The sequence below is a fragment of the Perognathus longimembris genome, chromosome 1 (genome assembly GCF_023159225.1).
Source record: "Perognathus longimembris pacificus isolate PPM17 chromosome 1, ASM2315922v1, whole genome shotgun sequence".
Lineage (NCBI taxonomy): Eukaryota > Metazoa > Chordata > Mammalia > Rodentia > Heteromyidae > Perognathus > Perognathus longimembris.
The window spans coordinates 28,478,397-28,497,964 of record NC_063161.1 but is presented as its reverse complement, the minus strand read 5'-3'; the positions used below and the strand labels follow the sequence as shown (position 1 = coordinate 28,497,964).

At 34.8% G+C, this 19,568-nt stretch overlaps 1 protein-coding gene across 28 annotated transcripts in view; it reads right to left on the bottom strand.

Annotated features, from left to right (window-relative positions):
* Positions 1-19,568, bottom strand: part of Ppfia2 (PTPRF interacting protein alpha 2) — a 328,094-nt gene that overhangs the window by 8,870 nt on the left and 299,656 nt on the right. For 13 of the 28 annotated variants that reach the window (XM_048358923.1, XM_048358750.1, XM_048358783.1 and 10 more), the window contains 5 exons: positions 17,594-17,794; positions 13,204-13,266; positions 11,838-11,867; positions 10,175-10,368; positions 8,140-8,237 (listed from right to left, as the gene is read on the bottom strand). In XM_048358923.1, coding sequence (XP_048214880.1) covers positions 8,140-8,237; positions 10,175-10,368; positions 11,838-11,867; positions 13,204-13,266; positions 17,594-17,794 — 586 coding nt within the window. The remainder of the gene's footprint in view (positions 1-8,139; positions 8,238-10,174; positions 10,369-11,837; positions 11,868-13,203; positions 13,267-17,593; positions 17,795-19,568) is intronic. The other 15 variants (XM_048358758.1, XM_048358766.1, XM_048358739.1 and 12 more) reach the window with 4 other exon arrangements.

Genomic DNA, 19,568 nt, shown 5'->3' with positions numbered 1-19,568 from the left:
AACCTGCAAACACAATTTGATCATATACTTCTCTCTGGTATCACTGTATTTAAGGATATTTCTTTTGGGTATACCTCACAGTTTTTGTTACTTTCTGTTATAGCAGCCCAAAGAACTGTGACAGGCGTATCTTACTCTTGGTGATAATTAATAAGTCCCATTTGATTGGGAAAATACTATTTTCAGATCTATCTAATTTTATTCTTTAAATATTAGATGCATAGAAACTGCTCTATCTTCCCTCTAAGTATAAAATGCTTCATTTATTTGTAACATATTTTCTGCTTTAAGGTGTATACTTCAACTCTAGAAAGCAATCATAGCAATGTTGGTAAGTATATGCATTAACATCTCCTTTACTGTTAAGTTTTTTATATTCTTGCATTAAGGTTTGTCCATTGTACCCAGCATAGCAATGATTTTTTATCTTTTCTCACCTGTCTTTTAGTTGAACTAATACACACTCATTTAATATTATTGCTAAGATAATTGAGGGTAAGTCTAACATTTTTCTAATGTCTCTCATTTTTTCTTATTTCTTGATTTTATATTGTATTTTTGAAAAGCTTATTCCACTTCTCTATTAAGTTGTGATTTTTATAATTAATATTATTCTTTTATTAGTCACACTTAAAGCTGATAATATGATATCTTCACGTGCCAAAGTATATTATAAATATGTTTTTAAAATATCGTTCACTAAATGAGAATGGCCAAGAGACATTTGAAAAAGTGCTCTACAGCACTGGCCATAAAAGAAATGTAAATCAAAACAACATTGATGTAATAGGGAGGTCAGATCTGGCCAGTGCCATCATTGACTGTGGAGGGGTGTCAGATTGACTCCAGCTCAGATTACAGCAGAAGCCAACTCCATCTTCACTAAGATCTCCCCCATCCTATCCAGGGAAGCTCTACTTTATTACGATAAATTATGTAAATTGACCACCTGTGGCCTGGAAGTTTTGAGGGAACCTGTGCCCTCCCATGAGTGGGCATATACACCTGACATCAAATCCATGCACCATTTCTAACCAGAATGATAGTTGGCTCAAACAGATACTATGAGACAGACTGTAACTATTGGCCAGCTGTGTGTGGCCTAGCAGGCTCTGTAAATGTTGTATCCTCATTGGCCACCTGCGTGTGGCAAGTTTGACTATGATGTTTGCCTTATAACCAGGCTGGAAGGCCACATGTGCATGCGGTTCCAGCTCCTGAGTATGGGATGCACACGTGCAGGCGGTTCTGGCTCCTGAGTGTGGGCTGCAACCCTGCACACATGGCTGGGCAGTTTCGCCTCCTGAGTCTGGACTGCGACTAAGGCCCATCAGTTTGCTATTTGTTCGCTTTTTACTTCCCCAATAAATCTAACTTTTTATCATCTTCTAGCTGGAGACTGTGTGGTGCACTCTTGGGGGAAAAAGGAAACCCCTCCCTTGGGGGGGGGAGCCCCATTTCATTGTAGCAAACCCCACTTCAATTGAGATTCCACCTCATCCCAGTAAGAATGTCCATTATTAAGAAAACTAACAATAACAAGTGTTGGAGGGGATGTGGCCAAAAGGGAACCCTACTTCATTGGTGGTGGGAATGTAAACTGGTTCAGCCACTCTGAAAAGCAGTATGGAGATTCCTCAGAAGGCTAAATATAGAGCTCCCCTACGACCCAGCAACCCCACTTTTGGGCATCTACCCAGAAGACCACAAACAAGAACACATTAAAGCCACGAGCACAACAATGTTCATCACAGCACAATTTGTCATAGCTAGAATCTGGAGCCAACCCAGATGCCCCTTAGTAGACGAATGGATCAGGAAAATGTGGTACATATACACAATGGAATTTTATGCTTCCATCAGAAAGAATGACATTGCCCCATTCATAAGGAAATGGAAGGACTTGGAAAAAATTATACTAAGTGAGGTGAGCCAGACCCAAAGAAATATGGACTCTCTGGTTTCCCTCATAGGGAATAATTAGCACAGGTTCAGGCTAGTCACAGCAGAGGATCACAAGAGCCCAATATCTATGCCCTTATGAACACATAAGATGATGCTAAGTGAAATGAACTCCAAGTTATGGAAACTACTGTTGTATCACTGTTGTAATAATCACTTTTAACATGCCATGTGAAACTGTAGCTTCTTTTGTTGATGATCCTCTTGGAACCCCTTCCTGTTGTTGTCCCTGCGCTATGACTGTATTTGATCTGAGTACCCTGGATACTGTACATACTGGTATTAGAACTAGGGAAGTGAAAGGTGATATCAAAATCTAGAGACAAAGAATAAAAAGACAAACGACTCCAAAAACAATACTTGCAAAATCATTTGGTGTAAACCAACTGAACAACTCATGGGAGGGGGGAGAAGGAAAGGGGAAGGGGGATGGGGGAATGAGGGAGGAGGTAACAAATAGTACAAAAAATGTACCCATGGCCTAACGTATGAAACTGTAACTCCTCTTCACATCACTATGACAATGAATAATAATTATTATTAAAAATATCGTTTCCTGGATAATGCAAACAACTGAATTTCATTTATCCTATCCCTGCCATTTCCAATATACTTGCTATATGTTTTAATTCTATGTAAATTTTATGTGCTGTGGGTGCTATTGTTTTCAATTTTACCAATACATTCTCTCAGTTCATCTTTCCTCAGTCTGTTTATTTATTGTCTCTCTGTCATTAACGTTTTTCTGCCTTCATTGGATGTTTGGATATTCCTTTTGTATTTGAGATCTCTTCTTTCACTTTCTTATTAATCTTGCTTAAGATTTACAGAGTATCTTTAATTTGTATCCAATTCTTTCATTCATATGTTTTTAAGTTTCCTCAGTATCTGTTAAGATATGGCTTTCCTCCTCTTTCTTGCTTATTTTTCAAAGATTCTAATTACTGGAGTCTTGACTCTTTATAATGGTCTGTTTTATAACATTCATCTTTTTGTTTCTTTTCAAATTAAGAAAATATATTTTTCAAGTGATATTAATTTTGTCAGCTAGACTTCTATTGATAAGTTGTTTTGGGCAGAGTTTTAACCTCAGAGCCTCATGAAAGCTCTACATGAAAGCTTCTAAGATTGTTCTGTGCACTCAGCATGTACAGTCCTTTTTTTTTAATTTAAAATTTTACAGTTCTAGGGGCTGGGAATATGGCGTAGTGGCAAGAGAGCTTGCCTCGTATACATGAAGCCCTGGGTTCGATTCCCCAGCACCGCATATATAGAAAACGTCCAGAAGTGGCGCTGTAGCTCAAGTGGCAGAGTGCTAGCCTTGAGCAAAAGGAAGCCAGGGACAGTGCTCAGGCCCTGAGTTCAAGGCCCAGGACTGGCAAAAAAAAAAAAAAGAAAAAAAAAAAGAAAGAAACTACAGTTCTAGTTCTTGGAATTTCCTTTTTTTTTTTTTTTTTTTTTTTGCCATTCCTGACACATGGGACTTAGGGCCTGAGCCTTGTCCCTGGCTTCATTTTGCTCAAGGCTAGCACTCTGCCACTTGAGCCACAGCACCACTTCTGGCTGTTTTCGTATATGTGGTGCTGGGGAATCGAACCCAGGGCTTCATGTATATGAGGCAAGCACTCTTGGCACTAGGCTATATCTCCAGCCCTATTCTTGGAATTTCTATTTGAGTGAATTCATATCATATTCTAACTATATATTTTATATATTGAAATTCTCTCTTTTGTCATTATTTTCCTTACATACAAGTTATAATTTTTTTCAAGGACTGCTTCTGGAAGAAAAAAACAGAATCAAAGTCAATTGCAGATATATACATATATATGTATATGTATGTAATGATTTTTCTGGTTTTGGTCTTTCTCATGTTGTTCATTTTATGATATATGAGTTCTTATATTGTACCTCCCAAATCACTTTTTTTTTCTTTTTTTTTTTGGCAAGTCCTGGGGCTTGGACTCAGGGCCTGAGCACTGTCCCTGGCTTCTTTTTGCTCAAGGCCAGCACTCTGCCACTTGAGCCACAGCGCCACTTCTGGCCATTTTCTGTATATGTGGTGCTGGGGAATCGAACCCAGGGCCTCATGTATATGAGGCAGGCACTCTTGCCACTAGGCCATATCCCCAGCCCCCCAAATCACTTTTAATCTTCTTCTAATTACACAATTCTAAGAGTCTACAATTGTCAGAAAAGAAAGTTATATAAAATTTAGCGAGGAGAGGCTTTTTTTGCATGTGTGTGCCTACTATTTGCCAGTCCATGGATTTAAACTTCAGAACTTCCACACCCCCAAAATTCCTGAGCTTCTTTACTTATTTCCCTATTCTCCAGATTTTTTTTTTCATATCCTCACAGCTCTGACACTTCTGAATTCTGACTCCCTACCCATAATTGTTCTATAAGACATGGATAAGCAGTAGAGAAAAACAGGTTTGATATTTAACTCAAATGTATCACATTTTCCCCTCAGATGCTAGCCTTTTAAATCTTAGCTATCTTAGATGTCCTAAATTAACGTTCAAATGACTATTTATTTCTCTTTATTGATTTGTTGATTTGTGTAGTCTATCTATCTGTTTTTGGTCAAAGATTACTTTTATTGAATTTACTCCATTATACTCACAAGTGGAAGTTCTTCAAATCTGGGCCTTTGGGGGTGGGGGAGGAGTAAGGTGGGGGGCGTCTCTACCCATCACTACATGTTCTGGGAAAGTGGTTGTATGTAAATCTGAAAGCTGCAGGAATATCTGCCTCATGTCTCTCTATTTATTTCCCACTGTAGCTTGAACAATCTGATTTCAAAGGAAGGTCTTTGAAGGAATGCTTATGCCCCAGTCCAGTCCTGTGATTGCAGACCCCACCTGAAGCAGAATGAATGTCTGCAGAAAGTGGGGAATATAATGGAATATAATGTCTGCCTTTAGAGGATTTTTTAAAATTGGTAGTGGGCTTGAACTCTGGGCCTCTTCAGCTCAAGGCTGGCACTCTAGCACTTTGAGCCAGAGTACTGCTTCCAATTTTCTAGTGGTTAATTGGAGATAAAAGTCTCATGGGCTTTCCTGGCCAGGCTGGCTTTGATCCACCATCCTCAGATCTCAGCCTCCTTAGTAGCTAGTACTACGGGTGTGAGCCCTCAACTACCTGCTTTGCCTTAGAGTTTTGTTTTGATCTTCCTTTCACTATATCTCCAGCAAAGCAAAGGACTTTTTATCTCCAAGGTGTAGTAGCTTGTTCCATTGTGGTTGTAGGTCTCACAAAAAGGCATGTGGAGTTTGTTATGTAATTAGCTGTTACTAGAAACAGTGGGTTCTCTCTAAGTACTTTTAAAGTTGGGCAGGTATTTATGAGTAAATGTTCACTTGAGTTTACTAAAAGCAATATTTTTTTTTCACCATGGTTTCAAAGGTTTAATCAAAAGCACACACACAAAAATCCAGTGTTTCTTGCACTAGAGTTATTTCTGAATAGTGTTTGCTCTTTTCTAGATCTAAGTTTTTGTTGGTAAAGAGAAACATCTTAGATTATCATCATATTTCTGTAAAATCATATCAATTGGAAATCCAATAGTTGTACTTTGAGTTATGAATATTCATAGCTAAAAAGAAAAAATGAAATAGTGTAGCATTGATTGATGAGGAAAAATAAACAACGCATTAATTGATGAGGAAAAATAAAGTTCTATTCTAAAGTTCTCAACTGCTGAGTAGCAGTATATTTCTGTTTCATTTTCAAAATCAGATACTTTCATATAAATATGTTTCCAAACAAGATTTATTCCTGGATTTTAATGCTTTGTAGGAATCCTCTTGACCTAAACAATAAATGTCCAGAGATCAGTGTTGACTGTTTCCTAGCAACAAATTGGATGCTAGTACATTCTTGACACTTATCTCACTTCAGAAACCATTTTATTAAGGTTAAGGTTAATTAATACTTCAGATAATAACAGACACCCCCTAGACACAGTTGGAAGTTGTTCCCGTAAATGTCACTGGATCAATTACCGGAAAGAGGAACTATCTATGATCTCACACACAACTATTTATAAAACAAAGTTGTTTGTACATAATCACAGTGAATCAAAGGTTCCCCACTCCGCCCTCCCTTTGGTCTATACTGGGATTCACAATTGCCAAATGCTAATACAGCACTTGGTGCTTGGCCAAGTGGGCAATTCTCGTTTAAATCTGTCCATATGTAAAATATTTCATATGGTAAGTCCAAGCATAATAAAATGTAATTGGAAAAAGTATTTCAGAAAGACAACTACAAAGGGATAAAATCTGTTTGTGAGCCAAATCAGCCTTTGTTAGGTCAGAGGCACACCCACACTTTCTTCTAGGGCCTACCTTTGCTCCAATAGTTTCAAAAATTTCAATTTAACTGAAAAGGAATGCACTTTTTGAAGACACACTGTAATTTTCTGTGTGCCCATAATGAACAAAAATCAAGCAATTCAATTTTGATCATGGAAAAACACTTTCTTGTCAGTAATGTGCCAAATAAAGTGTTACAGGGATCCATAACATATCTATTTGCTTGATGATAAGACACATACAGAAAAATATTTTTAACCAATCACTTTCACATGCATTCAAGTACAGTCTAATAGAAGTAATGTACTGCCTAAGATCTGCCAGAGCTAAGAGTGATATCTAAAATTATTTAGCACTAATGAAGCCCAGGGAAGTCTAGGAGAGGCAGGCAACTTAAAAGAATGAAGCAGTGATAAACCTTAATATTCAGGAATAAAACAGTGACATGTAAAATACGGTCTTCTTGCCTAAATAAGCACTAAGCAGGTTAAAACGGAACACACACTTATCCTCAATCTGATAATAGAGAAGAAAATGAATTTGATAAAATGCTTCTCCATAGCAATTCTTGGGTAATAGGAAATGGAAATAAAGCTGACAAAGAATTCAATATTAAAATCTTTCCTAAAAAACTTTTATATAACTCTGAATAAGCCATCTATTTTCTTTAAACAACACAGGTGAATTAATACTGCTTACCAAAATTAAAGGCCTATAGTTGTTTGTAGCATCCTTCAACAAGTTATTTTTCACAATTATCATAAAGATCTATTGCATTGTAATGAGGATAGAGGCCAGCACAGTCATTCTTTTTGAACAGTTCCTTCCCCTGTATATTAACGCTATTGTTAACACACATTGGAGATGTCTTGATCTGGATTCAGTGCATCCCTGAAGTTGAGACTATTGAGAGCTTAGATCTCAGTGTTGTGGCATTGGGAGGTAGTGTGACACATATAATGTTAGGGCCTACTGAAAGTTCTTTAGGTCAACTGAAAGCACAATGATTAAAGTTCTCTGGCACAGGAGGGTTGTAATAAAGGCCATGTCAGATTCCCTTTGGACCTCTGGCTTTCCATGTGGCCATGTGATTGTTGGCTACCCATGTTTGCATTTTTGTCATTCATCACCATGAGGTGGCTAAGAGAGAACCCTTACACAATGCAATTTGGATTTTCAGCTTCCAAAACTAAAGGCTGAAAACACAAACCACTTTTCTTCATGAAGTTAGCCTCTATTGGGGATTTTGGAAAATTCATGAAAAGTTAACAACACAATACTTTTATGATAAATCTGTAACTTGAGGTGTTTTCTTATGATTTGAATCATGCACTTCTTTTGCACATGCTGTATTTACAGTAATTAGTAATGCTCCATGAACCACTGTGAGCTGAATTTTACAAGGGATTCTAGTATAGAGGGAGAAACTTCTTACATAATTTCTGCATAAAATCCCAATAAAATTCTGATAACTTACATGGAAGAAACCAAAAATGAACTGCTATAAAACAACAACAGCAATAACAGTTTGTGATCCTCTGCATCATAATGACAATATTGTTCCCAAAGTTGGACAAAATACTTATAAGGAGTCCACTTAAATACCAGAAGAAAGTATAATTTACAGGTTTAGAGGAATGAATCTCCATTCAAAAAATAACTCTATATCCCACGAGGGATAAATAATCACTCTCTTATTTGACAATATTCTTTTCCATGCTGTAATCAGGCAAAAATTATATTTTTAATTAAATACATTTTGATGACCTCATACATACTTAGCATACATAGCATCTTAAATATGAAAAGTAACAATAAAAACTTCAGAGTTCCACATGAAATAAACTTTTATTACCTTTAATTTCATGTTGGCTTGCTTCTCGTCTTCTCTCTAGTTCTTTTCTGTCATAATTCAACCTTTTTAAGCACATAATTCCATACTGCAAACTTGTTCTGTTATTTTTTTTAGGAGAAAGGACATTAAATTTACTCAGAATTTCCTTTGATCAAGCCTCATTCACTATAAGCTCCAATTAGGGAATCAGATTAAAACACTGTCTCTAAACAAATCCTTCACTAGGCAAAGAAAGCCAACATATAACTGTTCTAAAAATATAATGTTTGTAAAAACAGTAAAACCATTAGAAAAATAAGAAACATAGTTTTGAAAATAATCATGAGTAGAGATAGTCACTGATGTATCTGATCTCCATTTAGCTGTTTCTACTCTATGAAAGAAGAGAAACCTGGCCAATCAGTTAAAGTTTGGGTACTGGGGAAAAGGGATAAACAGACACAATTATTATGGATGGAACCGTAAATGTGTGGTGATGTTGTACTACCAAGTGCTGAAAATCCAGGCTAGAAAGGAAGGTAGAGAAGAAAAAGAGAGTAGAGATAATAAAGGCCTATTCAGGGAAGTGTTGTATTTCATGTTCAAAATACATTCAGGAAAATTATTGGACAGTATTCAGAAGAAAAGGACTGAACCAAAAATGTTTTCTTTTGGCTTGTCTTTTAAAGTATCTCATAGAAAAGTGTTGTACAGGGGAGGTAGGCAGTCCTAGGAGATAAAGAAACCACTTAAGCGGTCATGATGTTAAGGCAAAAAAGAAAATCCAGAGATCAGAGGTGTGTAGGGAAGGAAATGAGAAGATTTTCTGATATTAAGTAGGCCAGCCATGGTAGAGTGGGATGGGAGGAAATAAAATCTCTGGATTTAATGGTAGACTTGAATGATTAGCACTGATTTCTTAAGTGTTTAGCAATGTACATAAATTAAGACATATCCAATGGTCAGATTACATAGTCAATGTTGAATATGTTTGTAAACCAGCCTTTTATTAAGAACAATGTTGAATACAATGCTCCCAGAATCATAGGATGAAAGAAGGAAATCTGTGTAAGTCTGGTGAGCTGAATTAACTTTTCAAAATGTACAATTGTAGCTTGGATTCCCTGTGCCTCGGAATATGACTGTATTGGTAGATGAGGTTGAACAGGCAATGAATTTAAATGAAACTTTTCCAGTGGTGTTAATACAATCATGTTGGCCACTATATAAAGGTAGGAATTTGGATAACCATTATTAGAGAAGGGCAATGTGTGGTCCCAAAGCCAAAGGTGTGTAAGGACATCAGTTAGCCAAGGGGAGAGACCTGGAGGATACCAGACTTGCCAATGGTTGCATTCTAGCTTTGTCAATCAGAATACAAGGTGGCTATTTAACATTTACGGCAGAGTATTGTCTTTCTTTTTACTGGGTAGGCAGTAATAACTTGAATAAGGAGATTGTGCTTTATTCACTTATTCACTTTATTCACTTACTTTGCATTGTAGCTCTCTAACAGCACATTCAAGTATTTCTTTTTTGAAAATTAATATCCAAGTAAGTAAAAGTACTGCAGGATTTACATAAAAGTAAAGCCTCATATGTGTCCTCCATAGAATTATCTGTCAGATTTCCTTCTAATGTGAGTCTAAATCAATATCTTTTATGGTTGTAGTATCAAAGTTGTAGTATCAAAACTACAAATTTTGTTTATTCTTTATAAATAATTTTTATTAACATACAAACCACAAAAGTTACAAACACAGAATCTTATAAAAATACAGCCAAGAGAAAACAAATGTATGTTCTATGAAAATAACTTTGAGCATGTACATTTGCATAAAACTTAGTCATAGAATATAAATACAGATGTATATTAGAGAGTCCCTGTAATTTGTTGCTTAAAAATAGTTTTCCAAGTACAGGTATATAGACACAGAGATAAAGATACCTAGATGTTTTGAATAGCATACATTTTCTTTATCTGAAACATTTATTTTTTGTACTAATAAATCTGTATTATTTAACATTTGACAGTTTTTATTAAGTGAAAACTTACCGATGGAAACTATCAACCATTTTTAAGTGGACACGAAGATCTTTTTTTGTTAGGTGGTCTAACATTCTTGCATCAACCAAACATTCCATGAAGTAACTTCTGTACTGAGGTAATCCCAAGCTAGGAAGCCATTCATTTCCAATCCATTCATGGTTCATATCTCCATAAGCCAGAGTCTGCAGAAAAACCGGACACTAGAATTGTTTTATAGCAGTCAAGTTTCTTAGCCAATAAAATTAAATGGTAAATAAAAGATCTGACTCATCGATATAACTGATATGTACAGAGAGACATGGAGAAACAATATGTATCATGACAGTATATTATTTGTTACAAAACAGAATTCTTCATATAGCTGTCAAGGGATTTACCTATGGAAATAAGTAAAAATTCATTTTGTGTGCTAAAAGAAATTACACATTGTCTAGGCATATATTTTATCAGTAAAATTTTAGAATTTTCTAATTATACCCTATGAGTGTTGATTATTGAGTCATTCTTTATATTGCTGGGTTTATATAATTTATCTGTTACCCATTACTCCACTACCATGTTCTTTCAGTGCTATTATTGCATTTCTACAGTGTAAAAGCAAATCTTGATGTGAAACAGGAATCTCAGGAAATAATTAAAGACTGATGATGTTAGAAATATGTAATTCTGAATTACTATTATTGTTTCCTAGTGTAGCATGTAGCCAGCATTCCATAAAGATTGTTGGAAAAAATTCAAAGGCCTTTTAAGAAAATGATAAATTTAAACTCTTCCTAAAGAAGCAGGGCATTATCAAAAGCTAGCAGAGATAATATATATAAGATAACAATATGAACCTCTATCATTAAATATTATTCAAAACAGCTAAATATGAAAAACAAATCAAGCATAACACTAGGAATACTTTTAAGAAAGAACTACGCATTAACTTTACAAGGTTCACTGTTCAGGTTCCTTATTCATAATTGTAATTATAACATATATATCTGGAGAAACTGTAAGCACTGCCCTTTCTCAAAAGTGATGACAATCATCAAATACAAAATGTATTACAACCCGAAATTGTGGCATGCTTACCTACAGGTTGTATATAACTCTCAGAAAGTTTTTATGTTCAAATGTTTGAATCATGTTGTGGATAGCATATTCATATTCTTTCAGCTATCCAACAGGCAGAGATACTAAAAAAATGTATAGCCACTTGCAGACATCTGCATTATTCCCAGTAATGGAGCTTGTCTCTTTTGGCCATCCTTGGAAATGGGGCTGGCCTCAGAGTTGTACTGACACCTCTGACACTTTCCCTATAAAACCAGTCTTCAGACACTGTGTATATGAAACTCCAAATAAGTCTTTTGGAAATTTTCCTTTTTAGATCAAACTTGAGAGATTCTTGATTAAGTATATTACAGAGTGAATTCAGAGACATTAAAGTTAAAGGTTATTAACTAAGGTAGAAAAAATTACTGTTTTTCATAGGCTAGCTATGAAATAAATGACTGCAAATTATGGGGTTTAAAAGATGAAATATTAAATATATGATCAAATTAAGTATACAAATTAATGTAATTGTTGAGGAGTATTTATTTTAAATATTATAATTGTTTCCTAAATTGTGTTCTCATAGCCTACAAAACGATAATCATGTTCAAGTATATGAATTTCCTACCTGGGCCCAGCTTCCTTCCTCAGATTCCTTCTGTGTTAGCAGCAGGAATAATTAATAAGGCAGGTTAAACATAAATTAATTGCAAACAAATTTAGTAAAAATGATCTAACAGAAGCATAGCCTTAATGGCTGTTCCGACAAGTACAAAGATTCACAAGTCAATGCATAATAGTTAACTTCCTAGAACAAGAGTAACTATTGGTCAATGTTATAGTTTCTAACTAATTCTAATTTGGATATAAACACATATAAAATATGGGATTTTCAAGATTTTGTGAAGAGATGTTCTGGCTCTTAAACCTATTTTAATTATTAGGTAGATGTAATTTCTCAAAAATCTAATATGGAATAATACAAATTTCTGATTATAGAAATGTTATAGAACCCTGGGAAAGAAAGACAAAAGAAAAAGGACATAATTTCACATGGTATGTTGAAAATATCAACAATGATAAACCAGTTGTTTCCATAATTTGGAGTTAATTTTGCCTAATATCATCTTATGTGTTCATATGGACATAGCTATTGAGCTAGTATGATCTTCTGCTAGGGTTGTCCTAGACATGTAGAAATTAACAAATTAAAATTGGCAACAGTTTCTAGCAAAGATTTGTGGTTGTCAAAGATATTTCAACAATGTAAAAAATCAAATATAACAATCTAAAGTAAAATTAAAATTAGTGTATGAAATTTGCATTTATATACATCAGAAACTTCTAGAAAACTATTTCAAATAGGAATAAAACAAAAATAACTTTTAAAATAAGTTTCTCGAGATAATAGATGTGATGAAATGCCAAACTTCACTACTTCACATGAAAAAAGACTATGTGTTTATTGTATTTGCTAAAGCCTACAATTTCTAGGCCCCAAGATATCATTTACAACTGTGCTTCCCAATACAAATTAAAAAAAACTCTCTTTTTGGTTAAGGTCAGTGTGAGAGATGGTAAGGTTCCTGAAACTATGAAATTATTTTTAAAAAATTATCTAAACTTTCCTTTAACAAATGTAACAGCTTAAAACTTTGTACTACCTGCAAATATGCTAAATATTAAGTAATTCTCAGTAAAAATCCAATGTTGCAAAATTATAAAAATATTCATTAAAAATTCATTATGATTACATATTATGAACTCATTGTATTTATCAGAATATAGAAATAAAGTTCTGCTTCATTTAAAATTCATAAAGTATAAAATATATAATAAAATAAAGCTATCACAAAAATATGTTAACAGCTTTACAAATAACCAGATGATCATTCCCTATTTCTCTGGTCTATAGCAAGCAAACCAGGTTTTATCTCCATTCCAACTGTAGCAAGTAAATTTTATTTAGTTTCAATAAAGCCGTAAAGACTAACCGTTTTTGCTGGAGCCGCAAGGTTTTCCATTTCTTCATGGGTCACCCAGACGTTGCCTGAAGGCTAGTGAGGAGCCCAGGGTTAGCAGTGGAATCCAGGGAGGTAAGCAAAGTAAACAGAGAGGCAGCGCCTCTGTAAGCCAACCAGCACCAGGCTCAACACAGTGCCCTTACACATGCAGTTGAGCCTGTACTAGAGGGCTCTCAGACACTAGTGGGATGCTCAGCCTTCCCTTTTACTCTCAAATGATTTAGAGGACAGGGACATGATATGTTGTCAAAATAGAGTAGCTTTAAAATAATTTGGTGAGCCCATGTTGTCTGGCTTACATTTGTAAACCTAGCTAATAAGGAAGCTACATCTGGAGAACTTGGCAGAAAAGCACATGTAATTCCATCTCTAATATTATCTATAAAAAAAGCAGCAATGGAAGCATGACTCAAGTGGTAAAGCATGGGCCAAACAAGCAAGCTGAGAGCATGAAAAGCCTTGAGGTTGAATCCCAGTGCTATAAAAAAAATTCATTAAAAAATTGAAAAAGGATACTTCTGTGATTCTCAATCAGAAAATGGGCATGAGCAAACTTAGTATTTCAAATATATCTAGTTATATTTTATAGTATAATATGCTACATGTGTATAATATAATTGGATATGTTTGAAATGTATAATGAAGAAAGGTGAATATACAATAATATAATTTTTATATAAGGAAAGAGAGATTATAAACCAATATATTTTCTTCAGGAAATGATGGCACAGGTACTTTGCTGTTTATTAACTAAGTGTTGTACACATACTTTTAATTCATCAGTATCCTTGGAAAGAGGAAATGGATTGTCAATACAAAGTTGGAAGCAGCTATCATAAATACCGGTGACTTGGGACCAGGTATCAAAAAAATATAAAGGCAAAGAGTACAGTAATAAAGGACAAACAGCATATGCCTGAAGTACTCTAGGAGCCCCTTGTCATATTGCTGCCCTTGTCTATGCTGCGTCTAAGCCAGAGAATGCAAATGAACAGTCATTCTTGGTGGCCAACATCATTTGTGTTCTAAGAGATGATTTTTACAGTTTCTGGTTCTAGTGACCAAATTCCTTCCAAAGCGCTAGAGTTCTAGGAATACCAGTTCTTTATAATTACTTTGAGAATTTCCCCTCAATTTCATGAGTAGGTTGCCTAGTGAAACTTTCCCAGAATAGTTCAATGACTACTTTAAGAAACTCTCTAATTTCTGGTTTTCATCCCTTAGATAGTACTAAAAATATAAAGTTCCTACTAGAAAAAATACTGAAAATTTAAAATCATGATGTAGCAGGTTTCTAACAGAGGACTGGGACTAAGATAAAGTAAAGGGTTTCAAAGGAGACTATCCATTTTTAGGCTGGTGCAAGCCTTTTTAAATTTTGTACTTCGGGGGCTTTGCTTACCTCAAGCAAGCAAGTGTTACCAAATGAAAACTGAGATGCAAAATCCTAAAGGATATTAATTTGCATTCTCACTTGATTAAATCACTCCAGAAAGCATTATGACAAAAAACTAAATATTAAAATGAACCCAAGGAATATTGAATTAAAATTAATCAGGAGAGAATAATCCTCTTGCTGTCAAAGATGCAAGATAAGTAATTCATATAGAACTCTTACGATTCTAAACACCATGTTGCTGAATGTGAGAACACTGGAGTCATTTCTAAGCATTTTTTTAACTCTCCAGTTGAATTACAAAGTAAAGCAAGTTGGAATTTACTTTTCACAGTCAAAGGGCTTACATTCATATCTCTCCTCATTTTGATTTCGGTTGTCCATTAGAAGAGAAATAATTTTCATTAAAATGATTCTTGGATAGATCATATTATTATGTCTCACTTTCACTAAAAAAACCAAAATGAGGTTTGTGAGGTTAGAAAGAATGGGGGTGGACCAAAGTAGGTCAAACGAATCCTACAGGAAAGACCAAGCACAGATGTGGCCAATTTAGCAGAAAACACTGCTTGTCAGAAGCACAGATCCTGGTAAAAAGCACTTGGGAATGGGAATTTAATGTCTCACTTATATTCTCCCCAATCATAAGGCAGATAAAAGTCCCTCAGTCATAGCATAGGAATTTAAGTAACTCATTGAAGACTAACTTAAATAATTTAATTACTAACACATCCTCAGAATGGTGACTGACTTTTTAGCACCTTTCCAGTGTTGACTAATGCTTTAAGACCAGTAGAATCCAAACTTCAGTTGAACACATATGTATTCTTCTCCTGCACAAAATGGTGACTAACACCTGAACTATGCCTTCCTCACATTTCTGTAGAAATGTTTATTATATAGCAGGAAAAGACTATTTACATTTGTGTACAAGCCTTTTAATTTCTGTTACACTTGCATCTTTATGAGAACAATTTGAATAAGTAGGACAACCAAAAATAAAAGAAAACTTTGCTCTTATGTGAACACCACGCTGAATTATTAAAAATAACAGGGAAAGGCAGATATTAAGAGACAGTATCAAAAAGATACTATTTTGTACAAGTCTGGAAAATAAATTCTAAAGGTCTAGAAAGATGTGGCATTATTGAGACAGTTTTTTGAGTTGTCTTGAAGTTAACGGTTATACAATTACAAAACCAAACTACATAAAAAAGATAAATCAAGTAATGATATTTAATGGATGAAATGGTCAAAGAATGAGCATGTGGAACTCTAAGTTTATAGTGAGCTACTTTGTTTTTTGTTGCTAAATAAAGATAATAAAATACACATGTGTTTTGAATCACAACTTTGGACATTAATTTTATTTTTGCGAGATTCAACATCTTCAATATTTTCAGCACAGTACTAGTGGGTTATGCCTGTAATCCTAGCTACTCACGAGGCTGACATCTGCAGGTCACTGCTCAAAGCCAGTGAGGCAGGAAAGTCCATAACACTTTCCAATTACCCACCAGAAAGAAAGAAGTGGCATAATGCCTTAAGTTGTAAAGCATTAGTCTTACGTTAAAGAGCTCAGAAACAGCACCCAGGCCCTAAGTTTAAGCTCTACAACTGAAAAAGAAAATCAGTATTTTCTTTGCACTACTAAGGAAAGCAGTGTTGACACAAAATTCAGATATATCTCTTTGTTAGATGGAAATTATGAGGAAGACTCATAAAAGGACATATGAATTAAAAGGAAATATGAATTTCTTAATTAGTATTTTGAAAGTTGTTAACATGAGACTCATGTAAGGAAGATATGTCTTTTAAAATTTGGTTTTGAATTTTCAAAATAAGAATCTGGCATATGATAAGGAAGTAAATGCAAATGTTGTAGAAATGAAGTAAATTCTTTGAGATCCTTTAGACCATATCTAAAAAGTTATACTTGTTAATTTTGCATCTGAAATTTGCAATAAGGTAATAAAATGTTTTTATCATTCTGCTTATTTACTTACTTACTTATTTGTTCTGTCTTGGGGCTTGAACTCTAGGCCTGGGAGCTGCTCCTGAGCTCTTTAGCTCAATGCCAGAACACTACCACTTGAGCCAGAATACCACTTCTGGTTTTCTGGTGGTTAACTGGAGATAAATATCTCAAAGACTTTCCTGTCCTGGCTGGCTTTGAACTGCAAATCTCAGATCTCACTCTCCTGAGTAGCTTGGATTACAGAGTGAGCCACCAGCACCCGGGTTCTCCCATATTTATTATGTGATGTAAGATATGAGACTAAAGATATATATTTAAGTTTAGAAAGCAGAAAGAATGAAATATTATATATATTAGAAATGGAGAAAGAATGAAATATTATTTTGGTGTTTGAATTTTTTGGAGATTGAATTATATAGTCTACTTCATGTATTCCTCTTTCTATAACATATTCTTTCCTGACATTAGATTAGAGCCAAAATTCTAAAAGTACTGGGGGATTATAAATGAGCTACAAACTGATTTTGAAAGAAGGTATTCTAAGTGTTATGTGCAGAAAAGCAAACCTTTTATAATTTTGTAATTATGAACATTACCTAAAAATGTACAGAGTTAAGCAGTACATTGAGATGCATGGTTATGGCAAATGCTTATGGCTCATCTTCTGTAAAGATAGCGTATTACATAAAAAAAGAAGGGGAAATTCTGAAAATCAACTAGCTTGAAATCTTTTTTGGGGGTGGGGGGGTGGGGTGGATGCCTGAAAATTCAGTCTAAATGCTAGCTAAGGATCTATCTTGGTTTAAGGCTCCAAATGATATATGAATCACAGCTCCTCAATTGAAAATCTATTAAAAGTAGCAGCAAGGTTAATGAAAAGCAAGCCAAATCTCTTTAGAATAATTCATGCTGACATTGAAATGTGTGCTGGCAGTTTGCTCTGTGGAGTTAAACGGGCTGCTATTTGCTCAGAAGTGGGGACTTACAGTCCTTGATGTTGGAGGAGCTGAAGGACTTGTCAGAGAAACCATCTCCTGGATTGCTAATCGGAGCTTTAAGCGATGCAGAGGATTGCTGATTCCAATTTCTCTTTGGATCTCAGTGTCGGATAAAGCTGACATGATGGCACCACTTTTCACATTGGCTCTGCAAGCTGCCACATACCAAGCAGGCATTCCCAGCCAGAGCTGTTGAGCAGAAAAACAATACAGACATAGATTAATAATAATATTAATAATAACATAATAATAGTAATACTAATCAACATTTGAGTGTCTTCTATATTGAAAGAAATTTCTAAGCAGCTTGCTTATATGAATTCATTTATTGTTCACAAACTCACTAAATAAATTCTACTAGTATTTCCCCAGAAGAGTGAGATGCCCAGAGACATTTAGTAATTTATTTAAAGCACAATTAGGTACTAATGGAAACAAGATTTGAAATCAGGCAATTCTGGCTTCAGAGATTGCACTTCAACAACCAGTAGGAACTAGAAATATAAAGATAATATTTTCACTGCACCAATTTTCCTCTTGTGTGTAGGAATAAGAAAAACAGCTGTAGGTTGCATTAAAAAACTCAATTAATGGTTGTATAATAAGCAACTTCAATTTATCATTCTACTTCGGAATCCTATGTGCAGAGAAATTTGGTCACAGAATGAGACTGCTGTACCATTGCTGGCCCTGTGGTTTTGATCTAAGCCTATATTACAGCCAAATCAAATTTTCCACTTACCAGCTTAATATCCAAAACATGGAATCTACGAGTTAATAAATGCCATTTCTGAGCATAACTTGTTACATAGTACTACATAATTAACACAGATATTCTTTTGCTCTACAAATTACAAAATATTAAAAGACTATCAAGGGGAAAATGCAGTGAATTAAAAAAAACAAATTTCTGACACAATGTAGTCTGGGCTGTGACTGAAATAAAAGATCTACATACATTGCATTGGTTATATTATTTGCCAACAGGAAGACAAAAGAAACAACTTAACCTTGACAGGTACAGTACAGAAGACAGAAGATGGGCCCACTTTCTTACCTCATAAATCGACTGTTCAAACCAACTAAACATCTAAATTTATGTTTTCTGGGTGCTAATTATTTTCTATCCCTTGCTTCTAAGAATTATGATTTCTATGCTGGTTAATAAACCTCCAGTGGTTGCAATCTATTGTTATCAGTGTCATCCATGATTTGATTTTAAGAGTCTTTGATGTGAGTAAATGGTGTGTGAAGCTGAGAATCCTTTCGACAGTGCTCTTTGCAGACTATGCACTCAAAGAATTGTGAAAGGAGGTGGTAGTTAGGAGCTCTCATTCACTGAATCACCAGTTCATTCATCTTGTTTATTACATCTTATAATTTGAGTCACATTAGAAATCACATTATGAACAATTTCTGTGTGCTCAGGTTAGGTTTAATTAGCTCCATCATCACTCCCTGTCATTTTCTGGCACCTTAATGTCAGAAAATCTGTTTTTCTATTTGAAGAATTTCTGCATCACTTGCTAAAATAGCAGCTAACTCCCTTGTCAAACTGTAGCTCATTTTGCAGAGTGAAATCCTAACAAACAGTACCTATCATTATTGAGGTGTGATTTCTTAAGCTTTCTGTCTTGTAATGGATTTTTAAAATACAATAATTTAAAAGACATATTTGGAATAAATAACTTTGATGCTTAATGTGCTGAAATTCCCCTGGCTGATATGAAAGAGTAAAATGAAAGCAAGGTGCACCCTTTTTTCAGTTGGTCGAAAAAGTATGTTTGTGTGTACTCCTATATATGTCTTATTTTGGCAGGGGAGGGACAGGTTTTTAATTTCAGTACTTTGCACTTGCTTACCAGGTGCTCTACCTCTTGGGTCATGCATCCAGTGCTTTTCTGCTAAGTCATTTGTTAGATAGCTTCTTGGCTAATATGAAGTGGACTATAATCTATTCATG